This window comes from Betta splendens, chromosome 14, assembly GCF_900634795.4.
Source record: "Betta splendens chromosome 14, fBetSpl5.4, whole genome shotgun sequence".
Taxonomy (NCBI): Eukaryota; Metazoa; Chordata; class Actinopteri; order Anabantiformes; family Osphronemidae; genus Betta; species Betta splendens.
In genome coordinates this window covers 12,331,468-12,355,068 of record NC_040894.2, presented here as the reverse complement: position 1 = coordinate 12,355,068, position 23,601 = coordinate 12,331,468, and the positions used below count along the sequence as shown (strand labels likewise).

The following is a 23,601-nucleotide window of genomic DNA, read 5'->3' as shown; positions in this document are numbered from 1 at the left end:
AGAGAGCAGGAGGGCGGGGGAGTGAGTGTGTGTGTGTGTGTGACTGGAAACAAATCCCCACAGATCCCCGCTCCTCATAAGTGTGTTTTCGGATAGTTGGGGGGAGACGTTGGCTTGGTGCCAGGTGGCGACGAAGTTTTAATTTTTGTAGTAGTTTAATACTGTAACATTTTTGATTGTCCTATATTGTGTTCACTTTTCTTTGTACCTTTATAATCATTTTGACGTAATCTGAGTGTTTTAGTGCATTTTTTGTGACGACGTGTCCGCACTGTGGTTGGAAGTGGTCAAGCTGGTCACGGTGTGTAAAGACCGCGGCTGCTTTGTTTATTAAAATAATAAAAAAAGGGGGAGTTGAGGCGCGGTCTCTGAATTGGGTGTGGAGGCGTCAGCCGTGTGCCTCTTCTGTTGTTTACGCTCCAGAGCGAGAAAAGAGTGTGTGTACTGTATGTGCTTTACTGCTCAGAGCATTAAGCTCAAGGGTGTGTGTCGTACTAGTCCTAGTAGTAGGCTCGGGTGTGTGTGTGTGTGAGTGTGCATTTGAGAGACATAGACACATAGTTGGCAGACTGCACTAAAAGCCTTAGTTTTGTTCCTATTATTACTATTATTGTAACGGACAGCAGCTAAACTTCAAAACGTTTACTACGTCATTTGAAGAGGAAGGAATTTTACTGTAACGCTAACGCTTCTCAATTGGTTTAGAGCCGTCAGCCGTGTGCTTCTCTAAGGGCAGAATCAGACTGGAAGTACAAAGACAAACAGAGTACTTTCGAGCCTCCATCTGTCTGAGGCTCCGCCTCACCCCTCCCCTGAGTTTTCACCAACTTTTCAGATCAGATGTATGTATGTATAGACTATTAGTGCCTGGTTAGTATTAGGTGAGAATAAATGTTAGTAATACAGTAGGTGAGAATAGAACCACAGGGGTATGCGATATACATGCTAGTGTACCAGTAGTGGTCTGCAGCGTGTTGGTTATACTTTCTGTCAGTGTGTATTGGTGGGATTTAGCTTCTATTTTTTCATTTTCAGTTTCCATTTTTGTCTGGTTCTAGGTTAACTAGGTTATTTGGGCAAAGTTAATAAACATTCCTCCATTTATATCAAAGGTCTTTCTGCTCACGCGTCTGTAGCACCTGCATTCTCATGAGCAAGACCACCATTTGTGACCTAATGTGGGTTAGGCACAGCATGTGACATCACTATCACGTTAAATCAAGTGTTTCAATTATGCTGATTTTGTGTAAACCTAGTAATATAAACAAAGCACATGATCAGCTCCAATAAGACGCTTATGATTTTTCTTCAGCAGTTGCTCTGAAGCGGGCGTTTCTGCAGTGGTTTGGTTTTTCTTTGCATCAGACTTACTCTTTTATTCAGAACAAATCAAAACTCATCAGCTCAACAGTCACTAGGAATGATTATCGGGCCAGTTGCTTAAAACAGAGGTAAAACCAAGATACCCAGAAAGGAAGAGCGTCAAATTACAATTTAACTGTTTAATATTTATGTTGCTTTTCACTAACTATGGGTTGTAAAGACAGGGAACTTACTTCAGTTAGAACACTGATTGAGATTAGTTCAGTTACAAGTATAATTAGGTGTAATTAGGGATTGAAATCATATTTTCAGTAAAGATACATGTTTAATAATGAGATCTGTGGATGGGAACATGTCTCCAGTCGAGGTGTTGATGAAAGAAATTCAGAAATGCTCAGACAAATGGAGCAAGCGGACACATGAATCCACGTCGCCCTGGCCTTCAGAGGGGACATTTGATCTGAGGCAGTGTGCAGAGATGCAGGGTTTTATAAAAACCTATAAGATAAAAGACAAATCTGTAAAGCGAGGCCTTAAACGGGAAAGAGAAAATGCAGTGTTGCAATTGTTTATCAACTGTGCAAAAACGATGAGCAAAAAGACGACTCAATGTGGTGATAATCAATTTAATCAGATCTCTATAATTAAGTCTCTTTCAGATGCGTCCCAGATGGATGCAGAAGAAACAAAACCATTACGGACAAAGAAGCCAGTTCACCCTGTAGCTGATCTAGAAGGGACAGACAGGGCAGTGGAAAGGGATGAGTTGTTAGAACTGCCCGACATTTATTTAAACACAGAGAAAATCTCAATTGGAAATTCCTGCAGTGAAAGTGATCTGCGTGACAGAGCAGTTAGATCACTGTGGGCTGAGTCAGATGGGGAATTAGTGTGTGTGGGTGACGAACGGGTAAATGAGGTTTCTGATGGACTTCCTCTGCTGGTCGAAGAGGCAAAGCGTCAAAATCTGCCCTGGCTTTCAAGACCAGATCAGAATGATCTGACTGACACTGTGGGACTTTGCAACTTGTCACTAGAACAAATAACTAAGCATGTGATTCATGCTGTTGAGCTGCGTCAGGAGCAGGCAAAGGAGGCAGTGAAAGAAGCAACACGCCAGCAGCAGCGAACAGAGGGGGAGAAAAGAGAGACGAGGATGGTGTCTGCTCAACCAGCCAGCGTGCCTCAGACCCCACCTACACCACCAGGCATGGCCACACCTCAGGTGATGTACATTCTACCAGGAGGGTGGACAAGAAGACCTCCTATGAGGAGAGGAGGGTTCCCTGCAGACAAAGGCAGAGGAACAGGAGGCAGCCACAAAGGAGGCGTGAGATGCTACTGCTGTGGGAAGACTGGTCACGTAAGAAGCCACTGCTTTGATTGGCTACGAGGCTCACGAGGAGTGCCCAGACCAAAGGGGTCTGCTGATCAATGTGGAGTCCACTCAGCTGGTTACTAGAGAGGACCAGACACCTCCAGGATTCATGAACTTTGTTGATGGGCTCCATCAAAAGCCAAAAAGCCAGATGCCTCTGAATCTGTGACTTCACCTTGATGCACACTTTAGTACTTTGAGACTCAGACAAATATCTAAAATTTGGAAATAAAATAAACAAGTCGGCTGGTGAGAATGACTTAGTCCTTAAACCTGCCAACAGAGTCAAAAATGAAAAATATGCCAATTTTACTAGGCAAGGGAAAGACAAAGGTATAGAGAATATTTCAAGATAAAGTTCCCAATTCAATCACTCTGCTGACAAATGCTCCACCTGATGCTCAGTGGGTGACGGTGTTAAAAACAATGTGAATGTGAAGTATGTTGATGAAGACACTGTGTGCACCAGACTTTGAGACATGCCTCAGTCCATCTCTCCAACTAACACTAACTGTAGACAGTTGTCTCATGGTATTGGTAAAGACTCATTCACATTATTGAGGTAAGGAAGTTTCACTAGACAAGCCTCAACACTGTAGGAAGTGCCTCCCACATACCATAAAGTGAGTGAAGTATCTGAGGAGGTCAATCAGCTAAAAAAGGGAATGAGGAGAGTGTACATGTTTCCCTCATACAGTAAACAGCAGTTTGATCCCTACAGTATGTAAGCTAGTATAACGCATCATGCTCTCATGTGTTACAGAAAACATCAAACTTTAAGGTGACTAAAACCAGGTGTGCCTTTCACTGCTACTGTGCCAGTTCTCCAATAGACAGAAAAACCAAACCATTCAGAACCTGCAAGGTGTAACTGTTGCAACAATGCTTAGTCTTCTATAGTACAGTATTGTAATGCTACGGATTGTGGTGCTGCAAGCAGCTACAATTCACTACACTACATTTAGGATTTGCACAGTCCGTCTACTGTTTAAGCGAGGCTGCAGTTTTAATGATCACCTTGACATGTTTTGATGAGGTTCCACTTAGTTCTTATCATCATTATCATTAATATATTCCAGCAGAGCAGAAGACACATTTAGCAAATGTGTAAACCAGGTCTCAGTTAATTTTTTCTTTCCATCCTTTTGCTAAACAGTTAACATAGATGTCATCAGTCTGCAGGCCTTAAACAAATGTGACAGGGCTGTGGTGTTCTTTACGGCATAGAAGGAGGAGGTCTGGGGAAGAGACTGAGCAGCAACAGTGACGGTGCTTTATCCTGCAAGAGGTTTGACTGTATGTGGGTTTATATGGACTTTCTTTAATAGGTTACAATACTTCAGTTATCGTCCACAGGTGTTTTGTTATCACTACAAACTCTGACAGTCACAGGGGAATTATAATTAGATGTAACAATAATTGTGGGGTTGTTTGAATTTCTAGGGTATAGCTTTGCATTTCCAACAGTTAACTAGGTTGTGTTATGTCCATCTGTCATTTCTGATAGTTTGTGAGGATTCAGCTTATTTAGTCTTCACGTTAATTGTGTCATAAAGTCACTTAATACATGCATCTGCAGTGCTTCTTGAATTCAATAAGGTTTCCTACAACGCAATGATTCTGTGTTCATAATGAGATTAGTTCGTGTTGATGTTGTAGTTATTAAGGTCTAAACATTCTTGTTCCTTCTATTGACATCTTAATTTCACTCAGTTTTATTCAGGGATTGATGATGATCCCTGGTAAGGATAAATACGTAGGATAAATAAGAGTAGGAAATTACTTTTAGGGTTTTGCTAGTGTCCTTTTATCCATCCACCTTAATTTAATGATTTAATCAGCTTCAAATTCAATGGACAGTTATCTGTCTATTGAGGGGGGAAAAAATGTATTGTAAAAAATTGTTTTGATTATTGCTTTATGTCGGTCCTTAGTAACTGGGGAACTTGTGTGTGTGGCATCTGCTGTGAGAATGGACTATTCTGTTTCTGTTGTGTTTTATCCCAAGTTGGTGAACTTAATCCATGGGGGAAAGGTTGTGGTCGAGTTGGCACAAAATTTGATTTGTTATATACTGTAAATAGCTTACGCTACAGAGAAGTATGATCTCACAGCGGGACTCATTGTGGAGTGATAGGAAAAGTGACAGGAGCAGGGTATGTCAGGAAGGAAAGGAGTTAAGGGAAGTCGAGGAGTGAATGAAAAGGAAAGTGTAAATGTGACAATGACAATAGAGGGACGAAAAAGTACTGTGAACATTGCATTTTAGTGTGTAGCTTGTAAAAATATGCGAACGCATAGACTAACATTGCATGAAGCTTTGCTTGACGAAATGGTGTTTAATGCATCAACCAAGTTTCTATGTGAAACAGATGATTAATATACGCAGGAAAGCTGTGTTGTTCCATTGCAGGAAAGAAGAGGACAAAGAAGATCAAACTCCGGATCACTGATGGGCCCTGAGTGACACTGCTGACTCATTTAGCAGAACAAGGTCACAGGCTAGCCTTTCTAAATTATAGTTCTCATAGAGCAAGAGGTTTCTCTCTTAGCTCACGTGCACGACAAAAACCCTGAGCTCATGACATGACTGACTGATACTGTATATGCTCTACGGACTGACTATGACACATGACGATGATGTTTCTTGTTGTTGATTTTATATAATGAGGGTTTAACAATTTTCATTCTGCATCTCAGTGTGTTGTTGTACACAGGAAGCTCACATTAACAACTTCAACCCTTCTCTCTACACAGAGTTGCAGTGGAGAAACTGCGTCAGCATAAACATCTCGCTTAAACTAATTTTCTTTCCTAACCAACTTCTCTCCTACTCTTAACCTCCATCCACAGGTTACTTCAGTATCAGAGGAGGGTGTGTCTTATGATCTGCTACAACTGTGGGTTTTTATATTCTCTGATCTTTTGATTTCTACAGCAACGACCTGGAACAAAAAGCAAACTATATATTCTATTCAGCCTAACCCTAACCCCAGCTCTGTAGGATGGTTTATGCTGCACTATAGTGCAGATCTTTCTGCCTCTCAGCTATCAGCTCTCAGGTCACAGCTGGAGCACCAGTCTGAGGGGGACAGAGGATGGTGCAGCAGAAGTGTGCTGGAGCCTTGGACGGTCCAGAAATGAGGGACTCTGTGTTCAACGTGAAGGCAAGCTGGGCCAACTGGGTCGCTAGCAGAAAGGCAGGGCATCAGATGAGGTTCCTAGGACAACGCAGAGGGTGCAGTGCCACAGCTTCCAGAACAACCGTGGCGGATGAAGGAGGAGTCGATGGAGCCGAAGGAGCTGATGGAGAGTCCAATTATTCCACTTCCAGCTACACTCCTCAAACAATCCTCACCCACCTAATATTGTGGGGCTGCGCTGACCAACACGGCTATAGGGTGTGGGCGGAGCGCCGCCCTTAGCTGCATCGTTGATATACACTGATGTTTGAATTTGCCCGTGCATGAGCTGAATTGCAGATGCTGGACGAAGCAGCGTGGGAGGATCACCTGTTGGAGCTGAAAGAAGAGCTTAGGTGTTCTATTCACCACAGATTTTGTGAATCTTTAACTTTGCTTTTTCATCTTAATGTTGAAGTTCATGTCTATTTAATATAATGCAGTATGATGAGTCAAAGAGGAGCTTTCTTGGCCACTCGCTTTCAAGATTGATGGGCATTAAAATGCCCATGAGGAGGGGATTTGTAGTATATTTATGTATCATATCATATATTATTATATAGGTAGTGAACAATCTGTTCGGGTCAGGTTAAGATGCAGTGACTGTTCCTCAACCCTTGCAGTTTCGCAGGGTCGTTGTCTGGGGAACATCTGGGATAGACTCCAGGAAACAGACATTTACATTTACTTTTAGCAGTAAAATTGATCATTGCTTATGAGAGAAGTACATAGAGTAGATGGGTTCGTGTGTTTGCTTAAACTGAGTTCACAGAGTCTGTGTTCACAGAATCTGTTGTTTAACAATAGTTATCTGAGTTATTCAAAATGTCACGCCGACCTGGGAAAGGAACGGAGAGGTTGAAGCTGGGCCAGAGGAATCTGGGAGCTGGACAGATAACACGGCCCAGCGCCAGGACCTTCCAAGTAGCCTTATTTGGACATGTGGAAAGACTCTAGGTGGTGGTTATAAGGAGGGCCTTCACAGGCTGGGGTTTTTCAGAGCGCTTCGCAGAGGGTCCGCTGGTAGCACACAGCGGACCTTTTCCGACCTCTCGGTTCTCTCTGCAGAGGAACAAGCAGGTGAATTCGGTCTCTGCCTCTCTTGTTATTACTCTTTTGTAATCATTATATGATTGTTTTAATTTGTCATGTATAAAAGTTGAGTTCTTGTGAAATCTCTGTCGTGGAAATACACGACACCTTGTTTGATCGAAGAGAGCTTTTCAACCCACAATTCCTCACCGCCGTGCGTGTGCAGAGGAGAGATCAGTGTCTGGGAATATCAAGTGCTGATTTACTGTATAATAGATTCAGCGATGATCCCTCCTGCTGTCCCGCCACCTGTTCTGTTCGCCGAGAGCTGCGGCTCAGATCCACGGCTCGTTTACCAGCTCACAGCTCCTCTAAAAACAAGCGCGTCCCTATTAAGCAGTCAAACCATCAGAAGCGGCACTGGTGGGGAGGACGTGGCTCATACAAAGAGATGAGCCACAGATGTACAATATGTCTGGGTGCTTGTACCTGCAGTCTCAGAGTGAGGCTGTCTGCATGTGTGACAGCCATGAAGTGCTTTTGGCTCCTGAGTGAAAAATGAAGCCATTAGTTGTGGAGGGAAGGCAGCGGCGCTGGGCAGGCGAGGTTCACGAGCATGTGAAGGTCTTCCCGGCCTCCCTCTTGTTCTGCACTGGCTCTGACGGAACAATTTGTCATAATCAGAGCCCGGTGCATGCAGCACTTGTAAAGTACTACACAACTTTCCATTCGGCGAGACAACACCATCATTTTCACAAGTAAACAAGCAAGAAACAAAAAGGTTGGGCCTGCGTCCACGGTTGACATCATCCAAGTTCCACCGGAGCCTTTTCCTATCATTCTGCATACATGGCATAGCAACTGGATTTAATGCTCGGTCCCGGGGATCAGAGAGTTTCACAGAGAAGTCGGCCTCCGGGGGCGTTTGGGTCATTGACTCACAGAGCAGAAGTTGCTGCTAGTGCTGTCACTGGCGATGCACGTCTGCGTGTACAAAAGATGTGTGTACAGCATGTGTGTGTGTGTGTGTGTGTGTGTGTGGGGGGGGGGGGGGGTGTACAGTACATGCAGAAACGCTGCAGCCTGTCCAGAGATATTCACGTCACATAACAGTTTTCGCATGTTGTCCGGTCTTTGAATGTCTACAAATGCAGTTTGTATTATGTTTTGTGTTTGTTAGCTGAAGGTCAGCCATTCAGTCATCATACTGATCATTTCCTCTCCATCCCCCGTGTCTCCGCAGAGTTCGCTAACCATGTACGATGCAGCGAGGGTGCCGTCTCCTAAGGACGGTGCCAATGGGATGGCCCAGCCGGTGGTCTCCGGGGCGGGGGCAGGAACAGCCGCGGGACCAGAAGGGCCCGCGGCGGCTGCAGTGCTCCAGGCTAAGGCCGAGGGCCTGCAGCCAGGTATGGAGGAGGAGGAGGAGGAGGAGGAGCCCAAAGCAGAGCCCGTCCTGGTGAAGAAGCCACACAGAGAGATTCTGGACCATGAACGGAAGAGGAGGGTGGAACTCAAGTGCATGGAGCTGCAGGAGATGATGGAGGAGCAGGGGTGAGTGGGCGGGAGAAGCACGTGTTACATGTTGTCTGTTTCATTTGATTGAATTACTTTTTAGACTCAAACATGACTTTTTAAGTCATCTTTGTGTTTCCATTATTTAAAATTTTGCATAATATGAATTTAAATGATTGAGCTCCATTTACTGTATAAGTCAGTCTTTTATTTCATTGTACTCTTTATTCATGGCTTGTGTGTCAAAAACATTTTTTATAATAAATATATTGACAGTAGTAGTAGACCAACAAAAGCATGTACAAACTCTGTCCCACTCTTTCATCATCGTTGTCATAGTGAAAGGATTGACAGCTGTTTTGTCATGTTTATTAAACCGCACAGTGTGAGAGCTAGCAGTGAGACAATATTAGGCAATATATATGCAACCTTATCTCGCTGGGTCTGAGAGGGTTCAGCATCTAACTACGTCAACCTGCAGCAGCCGTTCAGTAGTTATTTTATAAAACAGTGTTGTTGACGGCTGTTTTGAATTTCTTTATCTTTCTCAGAAACAGATTTTGTTATTGAGTATGCTGATAAGAACGGGTAGCCTCTAATAGCAACGTGGGTCTGGATTCATGGAAGATGCTCTTAAAAACAATAAACAGGTGACTTTACATGTGCTTGTTGAACAGTCTATTCAAAGAAGAACATCAAAAATTGAGCATCTCTGACTTTCCCAATTTGTTTACAGCTCGACACTAAAACCCTGCAGGACGGAAACCTTGCCGTTTTCTGTTTGGGTGCTCTTTCAACAAGTGAAGCATGAGGCTTTTGATGATAAGAAACAATCCTGTCTTCAGCGAAGCTCGTCGCTGTTTATCGTCTCTCTGAACGAAGTTATTAGGGCTCCGCTTGCAGTGCAAGCTGTGAAAGCCTCCGTGGGTAGATGACAAGTTGACACTGACAGTTCTGCACCTGTGGAGGTGTTGAGTTCACTAACTGCACCAAATTATTCCATCCAACGTCACTTTCCTGCCGAAAGTCATTTTCGTCGCGATACTGAGGAGTGACGTATACATTTCTGTTAAGAAATATTGCAGCTGCATTTTAATATGTTTATTCTGTCTATCACCAACTGTGATGCTTCTCAAGCAGCTAAGACTTATTATTATTTTTAAACCACTCTTGTAGGATGCTCAGCACATTTCCCTTACATCCAACTAGTAGGAGCTGGCCGTGGTCCCTAAAAGACTAGTTTCCCAGAACAGGAAGCAGATCTGCGTTAAGTGAAGCCCTCCTCAGGGACTACTTTGGTGGAGACCTGGGTGCAGCTTGGCCAGATGCCCCTGATAACCTAATTGTCACTACACATAATTAGCATGTCCTCTGCTCTCGCACTCACCTCTCCTGTTTGCTAGTTGGGCGTCTGTGAGGAGTCTAGTGCAGCGGCTCGAGAACAGTTTTATTTCTCTATTTTAGTTGAGGGTGGTCCGTGTGGCGTTTCATAGCAATAATTTTATCACACACACACACAGAAGGTCCCAGGTTCAAGCTCAGCTTCTGGCACCAGGTGTGCCCTTCAGCCAGACACTACCTAACGCTGCACTGTGGCCGCCCACCCCTCCCCCAGGGGTTGGGTCAAAATGCAGAAATAATTTTTCCCAACAAGGGGTCATTAAAGTTCAATCAAAGGCTACTGAGGCTAATTAGTGTAGCAGTAGTTGAGTTTTTTTTTCGCTTTATCCTTTTAAGCAGCAACTGAAGATGTAACTATCCAGCTGTGAAGTGAAACAGTGTCGTTTTTGAACAGCTGGATGCATCCAGCTTCCTTCTACCGCCCTCATTTACCGTCCCCTTTTTCCCCGAGCCGGCCCAGCCTGGTCAGACACCAGGGCCCCATTAAGGAGCTGCAGCGGACTGATGTAGCTGCGGGGGAACGGGGGTCACTCCTGCCATCTGCTGAGCTCCCCCCCCCCCGTCCTGGCCCGGTTTGAGAGCAACGTGAAAGACCTCTGATATCTGGTGGAACACTGTGGTAGCAGGCAGCGAGCGGCTAATTACCACACAGACACGCGCCCGGCCACTCGGCTCCGGACGGACTCTGGTCCTCTTGTGAAGCTGTAATAGAAGGAGAATCTCATTTGGCAGCCGGGGCTCGCCGCGGCTCCCCCTGCCTCTCCAGTTCCTAATGGGCTTCTTTCAACCAGAGGGTTGGTGGGCATGTGTGGAGGATTAAGGGATCGAGTGGGAGATGAAACGGGGATAGAGAGGGAAAGCGGTGCCAGACATTAGACACAATTAAGACGGTGGCTGCAGTCTGTTTTCATTTGTTTTGGCTTGAAGCCAGTGGGCTCAGCCTCCGCGTCAGCATCGCCTCGCTGTCCTGACTGAGGCCACGCCGAAGGATTAGGCTGGGGGGCATGTTGAACACCTGCCTGCTTCTTTAGCCACACTAGCAGACAGCACCTCCCCACCACCCACCCTCTCAGTTAAGTCAAACTGTTCTCCAGAGATAAGACCAGGATAAATAGCCTGTCATGAATGATGGCCTCACGCTGGGAGCCAATTAGACAGAGCCAGCAATTAAAGAGGTCTGTATGTTCAGCCGGGGAGCGTCAACACTGGTACATAAATCCTTAAGAGTCAGGCTTAACTTAGCACACCTTATGATAACATGGCTCTCGACCAGGTCTGCTCTTGCCATCGTCCAGCTTTTTATTCACAGGTGTTAGTCAGTGATAATTGAGCCACAGTCACCGGGCACGATTCAAACTCCTGCGGCGTCTGAGCCTTTTTCCACCTTCTTAATGAGCTCTCTTCACTCGGTGTGCGCTGGGTCCTGCTGGGGGCCCTCCCTTTAAAGCCCTATGCCCCCCCCCACCCCTCCCAACCCACCCCACCCACACAGTTTGGATTCATAGAAGAAACAATGAGAGTTCAGATCAACAACAAAGTGTGTGCTAGACCTCTTTAATGAGTCCATATGTCCATTGTCCAATAGTAACAGAATAGTCAATTGCTCCTGCTTCACCGAGCAGAAATATTAAATGTTCATTGGGTGTCGTGAAAACTGTATCTGTTTTAAAATGAAGTAGAGAGTCATGAGAGCAAATCAATTTAAAGACAGCAAACGTTCACTCGGGTGATGGCAAAGTAAGATCTGATAGTTATTGCTTAGGCATCATCTGCAGTGGAGATGTGACTGTCTCATTAGAGCTGCTCATAAAACCTCCAAGGCTGCAGTAAGTACCTGTCTCTGCTGAGATGGAGTCTTTGATGATGGGATGAGAAGAAGTGGACATTATTCTTTCTTCATTCTGTCTGATCTAGTGTGTGATGTCTAACCAGAAGGTCTACAGTATAGACCTCCAAAGACCGGGTCCACCTGATTTCATATTAGTGATGTTGTTTCTAAACTTAATCTAAAGTTTAGATTAAGTTGCGGTGTTTCTAAATACACTGACCCACCTCTGCTTCTGGAGTCTCTGTAGCCAAATTGATGGCTGCAGAGCTTCACTGGTGTACATCAGTGCCTGGGGACGACTCGTAGAAAGAGACTTTAGACATCACACACACACACACACACACACACACACACACACACACACACACACACACACACACACACACACACACACACACACACACACACACACACACACACACACACACACACACGTCTTCATCGAATCAATGATCATCAATGTTAGGAGGGTCTCTGGGACACATCTATTCATTTTCCAGGATTCCAAGTTAATGGGAGGATCTGTGGGTGCTCGGAGCTGTCTAATTACTCCAATCAGCTTCTTTAATCGTAGTGATCTTTCATGGATGGGGTGCTTTCGAGGCCCCTCATGCTGATCGATGTCCCCTCTGTCTCTCCTCCCTACTCACTGAGACTTTGCATGCTGTAGGCAATGGGCCTGGACTAAATGGCTTTCATTTGGCTCCACTTGGCCGGTTCTGGTCTCTGAGCAGTCCCATCTCACACACACACATGCCACACAACGGCACAGGCAGTTCAGCATTGATTTTAATTTGAATTTAGTGTTGCCCAGCCTCTCTGAGAGTGACCGTTCCTTCCTCTGCAAGTCTGCAGAGTAGAACAGATGGTGTGTTGCCTATACAGCTGGAAGAAGTGCTAATTAAAGCTGCAGAAGCGATGTGTGTTGTTGTAGGGTGCTCAGCCTAATCGCTTCTGACAAACCAATATATGACCATTTCCATGAGTAATGTTAGGTAACATGGATTTCAGTATCATACAAACATCTTTCTTTTAGATTCCTGTCCACTGGATCTGCAGGCATTTACTGTAGGTGCTGTGAGGGATTTAACTGCAACTGGAAAAAATACAGCAGCGACAAGTTTGTATTCCCCTCTAAGGTTCATTTTTATTTCACTAGAGTGAAATTCACTTTGAGTGTGATTAGACCCACCATTACTTAGTGACAAGCCACAACCAAAATCCAGCTAATTCAATGCAATTCATCAATTGACTGACATAATAATCAGAAGATTTCAGCAAAAATTTTTTAAATGCAATTATTTTTAACACTCGGTTTGTGTTTTCACGTAAAATATGTTAACTATAATTATGTAGCTGAGAATACTCACTGAATCTGTGACAACCAACACTGCATTATAGAAAAATTTATATTCTTAAGTAGTAGTTTTAGGGGGTCAGACTTGCGTTTCGCTATGTTCAATAAGGGGTGGAAATTCAGGGAAACGCACATGTGAGGATGCATGAGGGGCACAAGAAAAAGGAACCAAATAAGCAGCGCGGCAGGAAACAGGGACACAGCAGGGAGGACACATTTGGAGTGACAAAAACTAATAGAATATCATTTTATTTTAATATCTGTATATATATATATATATATATATATCTCAATCGGTAAAGTCACAGGACTTGCATGCGGGGGGTTTCCGGTTCGAACCCCCGTTAGGGCGAATAGGCATCCAGTGTGGGTCCTTGGGCAAGACCCTTCAAGCTACCGCCTACCTCATATCATGAGAGACAATGAACCACATGAGATACCGGCTCAGACGTCGCCTGGTCTAACAAGGTCTGCGTCAGGTGTTGGGGAACCAGAGCACCTTGGCGAGAAGTGGGCTACTGGAACAAGAAAGAAATGGCTGAGATGCGAGAATAAGGCTCTGTTGGAATGCTACTACTCAAGTAACCCTAGTCAGAGGGGTTACATGCAAAGAATGTGCGGTGAATGGGAACGGAGAAACCCACATTCAAGGCTGACGGCGAAGCAACTAGTAGCTCAGTGTTCCAACATCCACAAACGGCAACTGCTATCACAACTTGAGATTGACGAGATACAACACAAATGCTACGGCAAGGGGGAGCCAGGACGCCAGGTCAGAGGGGAGGTTTCACCATCTACCCAACCGGAAATTGGGTACGAAGCCCCAATAAGCACAGATACGCTGAGCGAGGCAGCGACTGACCTGAAAGATAAGATCATGGCGAGACTGAACAGGCAACTCCGAACCCCACTACAACGGCTAAGTGAAGTACCATCAGAAAGACTCATGGAAGATGTGAATGCAGCATTGAGAGCGATTCCTACCACAACAATCACAGAAACCAATGAGCTGATATACGCTTCAGCATCAGTGATCCTAGAGGTGCTTGGCCATAAGAGCAACCATGGGAGCCATGAGAAACAATACCCACCATGGAAACGAAGGTTGGAGGCAAAAATCAAGGCAGCTCGGAGGGAAGTGAGCCAAATGACAGAGGCCCAGAGAGGTGCAATGAAAAGACCGATGCCCAAGAGGTACAGCCAGATGACCATACCTGAAGCACTCGAAACTGCCAAGCAAAGGCTACAAGCCTTGGCCAGCCGCCTAAAGAGATACACCAGAGATAACGAAGCCAGACGAATAAACCGGCTGTTCGCAACACAACCTGCGAAAGTGTACTCTCAATGGCAGGGTAATAACAACAGAGCAGACCCACCAAGGCTGGAAACTGAACAGTACTGGAAGGGTATATGGGAAAGGGAGGCATCACACAACAGTGATGCACAGTGGCTGGTGGATCTGAGGGAAGACCACAGCAACCTCCCTGAACAGAATCCAGTGACTATCACAGTGGCAGACATCCAACATAGAGTCTCAGGTATGAAAAACTGGACAGCACCTGGCCCTGACATGATCCACGCCTACTGGCTAAAGAAGCTCACTGCAATCCATGAGCGCCTGGCAGCACAAATGAACCAGCTGCTAAGGGATGGGACTCACCCTGAATGGCTAACCGAAGGGCGAACGATCCTGATAATGAAGGATCCCTCAAAGGGCACAGTCCCATCCAACTACCGGCCAATAACCTGTCTCTCCACAACATGGAAGCTCATGTCAGGCATCATCGCAGCTAAGATAAGTGGGCACATGAGTCAATACATGAGCGAAGCACAGAAGGGCATTGGTAAGGATACCAGAGGAGCCAAACACCAACTCCTGGTAGACAGAACAGTCGCCCAAGACTGCAGAATGCGACACACCAACCTGTGCACAGCCTGGATCGACTACAAGAAAGCCTATGACTCAATGCCACACACATGGATCACTGAATGCTTGGAGCTGTACAACATCAACAGAACTCTAAGGGCCTTCATTGCAAACTCGATGAGGTTGTGGAGAACCACCCTTGAAGCCAATGGGAAGCCACTTGCCCAAGTATCCATCAAAAAAAAATGTGGCATATACCAAGGAGATGCACTGTCCCCACTGCTGTTCTGCATAGGTCTGAACCCCCTCAGCGAAATAATAAACAAGACTGGCTATGGATACCGACTCCGGAACGGGGCCACCATAAGTCACCTCCTCTACATAGATGACATCAAGCTGTACGCCAAGAGTGAGCGCGACATCGACTCGCTGATCCACACCACCAGGATCTACAGCTCGGACATCGGGATGTCATTCGGGCTCGAGAAATGTGGGAGGATGGTGACAAAGAGAGGCAAGGTAATCCACACAGAAGGGGTCTCACTCCCAGAAGGAACAATAGCAGACATTGAGGACAATTACAAGTACCTTGGAATACCACAGGCAAACGGCAACCTTGAACAGGCAACAAGGAATGCGGCAACAGCCAAATACCTCCAACGAGTAAGGCAAGTCCTAAGAAGCCAGCTCAATGGCAAGAACAAATCCCGGGCAATAAACAGCTACGCTCTGCCAGTGATCAGATACCCTGCGGGAATAATAAGGTGGCCAAAGGAAGAGATACAGACCACAGATGTTAAGACACGAAAGCTCCTCACCATGCATGGAGGGTTCCACCCCAAATCCAGCACCCTGAGACTGTACGCTAGCTGCAAGGAAGGAGGCCGAGGACTAGTGAGCGTGAGAGCCACTATCCAGGATGAAACATCCAAGATCCATAAGTACATCAAGGATAAGGCCCCGACAGATGACGTGCTGAGTGAATGTCTCAGGCAGTGGAGAACAGAGGATGAGATGCTGGAAGAGGGACCATCATGGGAGGACAAGCCCTTGCACGGGATGTACCACCGGAACATAACTGAAGTGGCTGATCTCAACAAATCCTACCAATGGCTTGAAAGGGCTGGGCTGAAGGACAGCACAGAGGCACTCATCCTGGCCGCACAGGAGCAGGCCCTGAGCACCAGAGCCATAGAGGCCCAGATCTACCACACCAGACAAGACCCAAGGTGTAGACTGTGCAAAGAGGCCCCAGAGACGGTCCAGCACATAATTGCAGGGTGTAAGATGCTGGCAGGCAAAGCATACATGGAACGCCATAACCAAGTGGCTGGCATAGTATACAGGAACATCTGCGCGGAGTATGGACTGGAAACCCCAAGGTCAAAGTGGGAAACACCTCCCAAGGTGGTAGAGAACGAGCGAGCCAAGATCCTGTGGGACTTCCAGATCCAGACTGACAGAATGGTAATGGCGAACCAACCAGACATTGTGGTGGTGGATAAAGAGCAGAGGAAAGCCGTAGTGGTGGATGTGGCAATACCAAGCGATGGCAACATCAGGAAAAAGGAACATGAGAAACTAGAGAAATACCAAGGGCTCAGAGAAGAACTGGAGAAGGCTTGGAAGGTGAAGGCCACAGTGGTGCCTTTGGTGCTCGGAGCACTAGGGGCTGTGACCCCCAAACTGGAGGAGTGGCTACGACAGATCCCTGGAAAAACATCCGAAATCTCAGTCCAGAAAAGTGCAATCCTAGGAACAGCAAGGATACTGCGCAGAACCCTCAAGCTCCCTGGCCTCTGGTAGAGGACCCGAGCTTGGAAAGTGGATGAGACCACCCGCGGAGGGTGAGAATAGAGTGTGTGTGTGTATATGTATATGTGTATATATATATACACACACAATAATTATATATATTATATAATAATTCTATGCAATCAAACGGCAGGTGCTCCTTACTATCACAGGGCACAATCGCCACCTACAGCTGAGGAGTGTCGACGGCGCGCCTTTATTTAAAAAAATGATTTAAAAAAAGTCTGGCCAAAGCCGGCGACCCACTGAAAACAGGTTCTCGACCCACTTGTGGTTTCCCACTCACCAGTTGAGAATCACTGGATTAGAGAGCGACGCTAATCAAAGAGAGGCCAAATTTGTTGTGCTATGCTTTCACTGGGAGGACAAAGAAACCGGAGCCCGAACAGCCGATTCTGTGAGCGTCAGACCCTCAAGATCATCAGCGGGGAAAAAAGCCCTTCAGCCGTGTTTGGCTGAAACGCATTCATTTTCACAGCCAGCGTCTCTTTAGTCACTGTGCGCTGCCGTTCGATCCTGTGCTGAGTCCTGAAACCAACGCTGGAAGTGAAGTGTGTGCATCTGGCCTCAGCTGCTGGGCACCTTCTCCTCCCACAAACACGTTCTGTGCACCATCAAAGCCATGACTCACAATCCATACACACCCACTGCTACTGTGTATTAAACTGGAAAAAAAGCAAACATCTCTCAGATGAATGCAATTTCCACTCTAAAAATCACATCATCACTGGAAGATGTGTGGATAAGCAGGTTTATCACCAGTGGGCTTTATTCATCCCTCCACAGGATGCATGTACTGTAGATAGGGACTGAGCAGCAAAGCCTCCCAGGTTAAAGTGGGTTGGCAGTGATTTACCAGATTACAGCTCCTTCGGCCGACTGTAGTTTTTGGTCATGATCCAGTCAGAAGCCAGTGAGAGGTCATGTCCTGTCGTGGCTGTGAGCGGGGGGGTCACACGGCTCCATCTGGCGGTCAAAACACATGACCCTGCTAGCTGGGATTAAAAAAAACTGTTCTGAGATGATATCTAACGAGCCCACTTTTATGTCCTCAGGTACACTGAAGAAGAGATACGGCAGAAGGTCAGCACGTTCAGACAAATGCTGATGGACAAAGAGGGAGTCATCACCAGAGAGGGCTCAAACTCGCAACCAGTGTAAGTCACTGCATTCGTGCTAATTTGGTAATAGTTCCCCCTTCGGGCCCTTGGCGGCGCTGTGGGTTTATTGTGTCTCGTATTGATTCGTGTCTGTGCTGTACTCACCCTCATCTAGTTCTAGTGTCATCTCTTCCCCCGGAGGTTTACCTGTTTGTTCTTGTTACCCATCGTCTTGTAAATCAGTGATTTGACAGCTTAATTTTTTAGTACCTGCTCTGCAGTGATTTTGTTTTCTAGTGTAGGGGGACATTTGTTTTGTACAAAGTTGATGTTGGTAAGTGAGGGTGGTTTGTCCCACAATTATTGGAGGTCATTAAAGTACCTCCAGATTATGTCTCCATGATCTCTTTATTGACTCATGTTCCTATGTTCTTGTAATATATTGTACCTTTGGCTCATTCACCAACGCAGAGTCAGATATTACACTAGTATTTTGTTTCGTTCTATTCTTCTTTGAAAAATCCTTGAAAACCAACTTGGCATTTCTCCCCTTTATTCTTACTCTCGGGTCGAAGCTGGTACATAGCTATTGTGTTTGTGACAAATTTAGACTGTCAGAGCCTCAAATTCTGCAACTTCCACTCTGCACAAAGGCCTTGATGTGGAAAATTGGTCAGGTTGTAATTTGCAGGGCTGTTATCCCCACTTCTTCTATTTCACACAGGCCCTTAAACTCAAACACAACCAGCAAAGTACAAGTCCTCAAGGCTCCTCTGCTTGGATTTGATAGTATACAAGTGAAGGTCAGAAATTACAGCCATCGTGCGTTTATTAACCTCATGGTTTAGACCGATGTCACTGAACACAGTGACTTCATGCAGAATGGCAAAAAACATCAGCTTCACAGGCATTTTAATATCTGATGAACTCTTTAAGAGGGACGATAGAAAGGAATCTGTGTTTCCACTGTACATCAATCAAATTGAAGTTTTTTTTAACTTAGAGAACTTTCACCATGATCACAGACAATCCTTCATTCTAATATGACCCCCATACGTTTGGCCCGGCCATTATTCTAAGGTGCGATCAATCCTTCAAGCCTCCACCTTCTTACCCCCAGAATAACAAACTATAACTATCTCCAGCAGAGAAAAATCTATGGTGGCTTCTGTGGTAGAGTGGCTGTCTGAGCGGGGATATAAATGAGCTGCACTCTGTGCCGCAGCCCTGAGGAGGGTCTCGGCTACAGTTCATCACTGCCAAGTCCCAGCAACCTTCCTCACCAGGGCCCCATTAGGAGACCCTTCCTCATCTGACCAACAGTGGCACTGCCTTTACTGTGCTCCGGCTGGACAGAAGCCTGCCATGTAGGAACACAGCAGGGATCAGTTACTTTGCTGACCAGGAAGCAGGACCAACACAAAGACAGGGCCGTGGCATAGAGTATGAATGTGTATGAATGCAGGTTTTATTGTTTAATACTAAACTATAGCATATGTCACTTTTAATTATCATAGAAATGCATTGTATTCAGCCTGTAGTGCCTGCAGACAAAATCCAGGGATACAAAACACGCACTGTTTGAAAAGCCCTTGCTTTGTCTCAAGCAGCGTTTGACAGTTGGACCGAAAGATGATTCTTCTGATTTTATTGGCTGTGTCTGAATTCCTCCTTTGATTTCAGTGTTCACAAGGGATAAAACGATGCCGCCAGCTCACACAGCGCTCACTCACGGTTCAGTGACGTCTTCTCTACACCTGCGTTTCCTGCAGCTGTTGATCCTGTCTTGCTGTCGTCGTTTTAGTGGCTGAAAATTGAACGTAGCATTTTCCAATAATACGAGTTCAGTCATGGACTCGAATGAATGTGTGTGTGACTCACTGAACTGGCCGAGCTGGGTTTTCACAGTGAAGTGGGGTTGTTGTGCTGGCGTTCGGCCTCCCTGCTGTGCCCAGTGGTGCTCGGCCAATTAAAGGCTCTGAAGCCCCGTCTCACACAAAGCATCAGGCCTGTGCTCTCCTTCCAGACACTTAATAATAATTTATTTAGTCTGTTTCCACGCCGTCCCTCTCCCCTTGATCTGAACAGTGTGACCCACGGGCATTTGATGCACTGTCCTTTTTTTATTTTAATTAACTTCTTTCCACAAGTCACTTCATCCTCTCCATCTCATTAATCCTGCCTGTTTTCATCTTTCTCTAACTAATAGATGCTCCGCGGTTGCACATCATTGTTATGTCTCTGTCATCATCACTCAGATTCATCCACAGTATAGAATTGTAACTGGAAAAGCCCAGAGCAGGACTTGTTGGGACTGTAACAAGAGAGAGGAGACTGCCTGGGGCGAAACTGTTGGGTGTTGGGTGATCTGGTGGATCAGAGGAGGGTTGGGGGTTGATGGAAGTGGGAGGACATCTGTCAGAATATACGACAGATAGAAATTATTCTCTAAGACTGAGGGATTATGTAACTATGGGATGGTGGGTGAAGTGTTTTGTGTTGCTACTTTTCTAGTTCTAGAGATTTGGATCCTTTCTTTGATCTTTGGGCCCTCACGTTTATGATCCTTCTCCGTTTTACAGCGCCAACCATCTGCACTATCATCCTGACGAGTACGAAGAAAACCCTGAACTGGCTGGTTATGAAGACGCTGACTATGACCATGATTACCACAGTGACAGCAGGTAAAACGCACAAACACAAACACACACACGCATCCACCTGTTATTAGAATTTGAAATCACTTGGGCCGTCTCTTATATTTCTGCCCCACCGCTCCTATGGAAATCATAAAAGATGTGTCTGTTGTAGTAAGATACACTTATTTAGGCGAGTTTGTGAGGCACACAAGCTAAAGTTAATACAGTCCACACTGTAAATAATTTATAGTTTGCTTATCATGGAAACTAAAGGTCTCCTGCTGCCTATAAAATGTGATTCAGCTATGGGGATTGTTCTTCAGCTCAGTGTATATTGGACGAATATTAGGGAAGTATCCAAGCAAATTAATTAATTGAGAAAATGCAAAAACACATGTCGCATTATCGACACAGCAGAAAATAACTATAATCAAACTCTGTACCTTCACAACACAGTCATAATAACAATCACTTGAGGATTATTTCTGCCCTGCTCACTCTACGTGTCCTTCTCTGTTTTTCTGGCCAATTCAGAGTGAAGAGGAAATCAAGCAGCTCTCCATCCCCCCGTCCGAAGAAAAGGAAGAAGAAGAAATCTGGCCGTCGCAGGAGTCGGTGAGTGAAAACTGTGCCTACTGATGAAGTGGTTTGATTTATCTCCATTTTCTTTTTTTTCCTGGCCTCATCGAGAGAATAATTACACAGTGGTTTTGTGAAATGGAATTCCAATTATTTTGATTAGAAAACTGAGAACAAGCCATCCGACACTGTGATTGTGAAGGTAGAGGAAAAATATTTGTGGGGAGTGATTAGCAAGGCTTCGTCTCATCGTTCATTTTCCTTAACAAGGTCAGCGAAAGGAGGAGATTGGTGGGAAAGAGAGGAAGGAAAGGAAGAAATGAGGAAGGCAGATTGATGAATAGAGCCAGGCACAAAGAGAGCCTGATTTGTCAGCCCAGCCACTAAAGGATGACACCTTTACTAACAAAGATCCTCTCCCTGGTGCAATGAAATGTAACACAAAGACGAGCGAAAAGCCCGATTTGAGCTTTTCTCATTTTGCAGTGAAAGCATGCACGCTTTTTTTCCCCACCCTCCCATCGACAGGTTTGGCAGCTCGTCACCCACACGCAGAGAGAAGAAGAAGAAGAGTGGGAAGAAACACAAGAGAGACAGGTGAGTGCGTACACGCTGAGGACACTGACTCACAGTAATAGGTCATTTACATTATTATTATTATGGATATGAATACAACAAAATGTAGTTACACATAGTGCCTTGGAGGAGGATAAAGGAGTAAGTGTAAAGTAAAAGCAGCTTTTTAGATAGAGGGCAACGGAAGATGGCCGCCTTTCAGATAGAAGGAAAAGTGAGCAATGGCAGAGAGAAGCAGGTACAGTAAGTAGAGCTGGAGTTTCAGCACAACGTACCGCTTTTCTACTAAAGAGTAACAAGGAAGAGAAACCACAATCCTCAGCCGTCTGAGTCCAGGACACGTCTTTGGAAGTTCACACCTCCACTCTCTCCCCCCTGCTCCTAGCGTCTGGAGCTAACCTGATGCTGATGACGACCATTAGATCACAAACGGCTGCAAATCACACTCCTCAGCTTCAACACAGAAGCAGCTCCGAGAGAAAACCTGAATGTCATCACGTATCACCGGCCACGGATGCCGCTTAGCCAGATTCTGGAAGACAGCTGGTGCGTCAGTGAAGCTGAACACATCACAAGTTGTTTGTATTTTCCAGCTGGGCTGTTGAAGGCCACCTTCCCCTCCCCTGTCCCTGATCGGTGGCACTGAACGAACCTGAGACAAAACGAGCCCGTGCGTTACCGAGTCCTGCCTCAGATTCTGTGAGTCATGTGGGTAACCATGGCGATCTGAAAGTCCGTGTCTGCTGGGGCGTTCTGGCTTAGGCTGCCAGCGATGCCTTCTACTGACTTGACAGCCCCTAAAACCATAGGCGGCTTAGTCATCCCGGCCACTGTCACCCTCCGGGGTGCAAAACTCCATGGCGATGTCCATGATTGGAGCTGTCCACTGACGCATTCTGCAGAGCTCATACGTTAGTACAATGTGCACTGGGGTCTGATGCAGCGAGTTTAGGTATTTATTACAAGGATGTAATGGGGATTCTGATTGGTTGTTTCTGTTGTGAGCTTTGTCTGAAGTGGTGACAGCATTCAGGTGATTGCTCTTCTCTTTTAACTGAATGACTTCATTAGAAACAGCAGAACCAGGACATTACAAGATGATCCCCATTGAAGGTCGTGGCAAGATAGAAATCTCAAAGCAAATGAATCAGGAATCCTCCTCACTAAGCTGGAGTGACAGAACAGCCCAAAGTCTAAATGGGGGAAAACAAGCTCAGAGTCCTGATTTGGAACATGTTGATTAACAGGCGGATTCAGGCAATCAGAAACAGAAGGCTGGAACACCACGCCGGAGCGGATGACAATCTGGCAACAGATGGAAAACACAGCGCATGGGAAGACGCTCCGCTAGCGAGCGAATGATTGCAGCATCAGACAGGGTCAGGACATACAGAGTTTAATGCTGGGTCCATGCTCTTGTATTTGTTTGCCTCTGGTGCAGTAGTTTCAAAATTCAGAGGAAAGAAGAAGGAAAGGAGACACAATGAGGAAAGGAATGACTCAGTATAAGACTCATAAGAGGAATAAATATGCATAAGAGAGAAGAGGGATGGGGAAAATGAGAGCAAGGAGGAAATAGGTCGGTAAAGGTAGAGGAGGCAAGTAATGAATGCAAGAAAAAAGAAACATCAATGAAACAATTCAATTCAATTCAATTTCAATTCAATTTTATTTATATAGCGCCAAATCACAACAAAGTTATTTCAAGGCACTTTACAAAGTAAGGTTTAAAACCTCACACAACTAAACCCAACAAATCCCACATACAGCAAGCATTTAATTTGACAGCAACAGTGGAGAGGAAAAACTCCCTCTCTAACGAGGAAGAAACCTCCAGCAGAACCAGACTGGATGTGGGCGGCCATCTGCCTCGACCGGTTGGGGTGAGAGGATAGAGAGATAGAAAAGCACAGCAACAGCAACAAGCAACAACAAGCAACAACAGAGCACAGGCAGGATGGTAGGACCAGGGACTGGATGCAGGCAGGATGGTTGGATCCGCAGCTGCC

General features: G+C 45.7%; 1 protein-coding gene across 2 annotated transcripts in view; it reads left to right on the top strand.

Moving 5' to 3' along the window:
• Positions 1 to 23,601, top strand: part of srrm3 (serine/arginine repetitive matrix 3) — a 60,618-nt gene that overhangs the window by 22,080 nt on the left and 14,937 nt on the right. For both annotated transcript variants that reach the window (XM_029172818.3, XM_029172817.3), the window contains exons 2-6: positions 8,159 to 8,469; positions 17,754 to 17,855; positions 20,381 to 20,482; positions 20,972 to 21,052; positions 21,545 to 21,613. In XM_029172818.3, coding sequence (XP_029028651.1) covers positions 8,171 to 8,469; positions 17,754 to 17,855; positions 20,381 to 20,482; positions 20,972 to 21,052; positions 21,545 to 21,613 — 653 coding nt within the window. In that variant the 5' untranslated portion in view covers positions 8,159 to 8,170. The remainder of the gene's footprint in view (positions 1 to 8,158; positions 8,470 to 17,753; positions 17,856 to 20,380; positions 20,483 to 20,971; positions 21,053 to 21,544; positions 21,614 to 23,601) is intronic.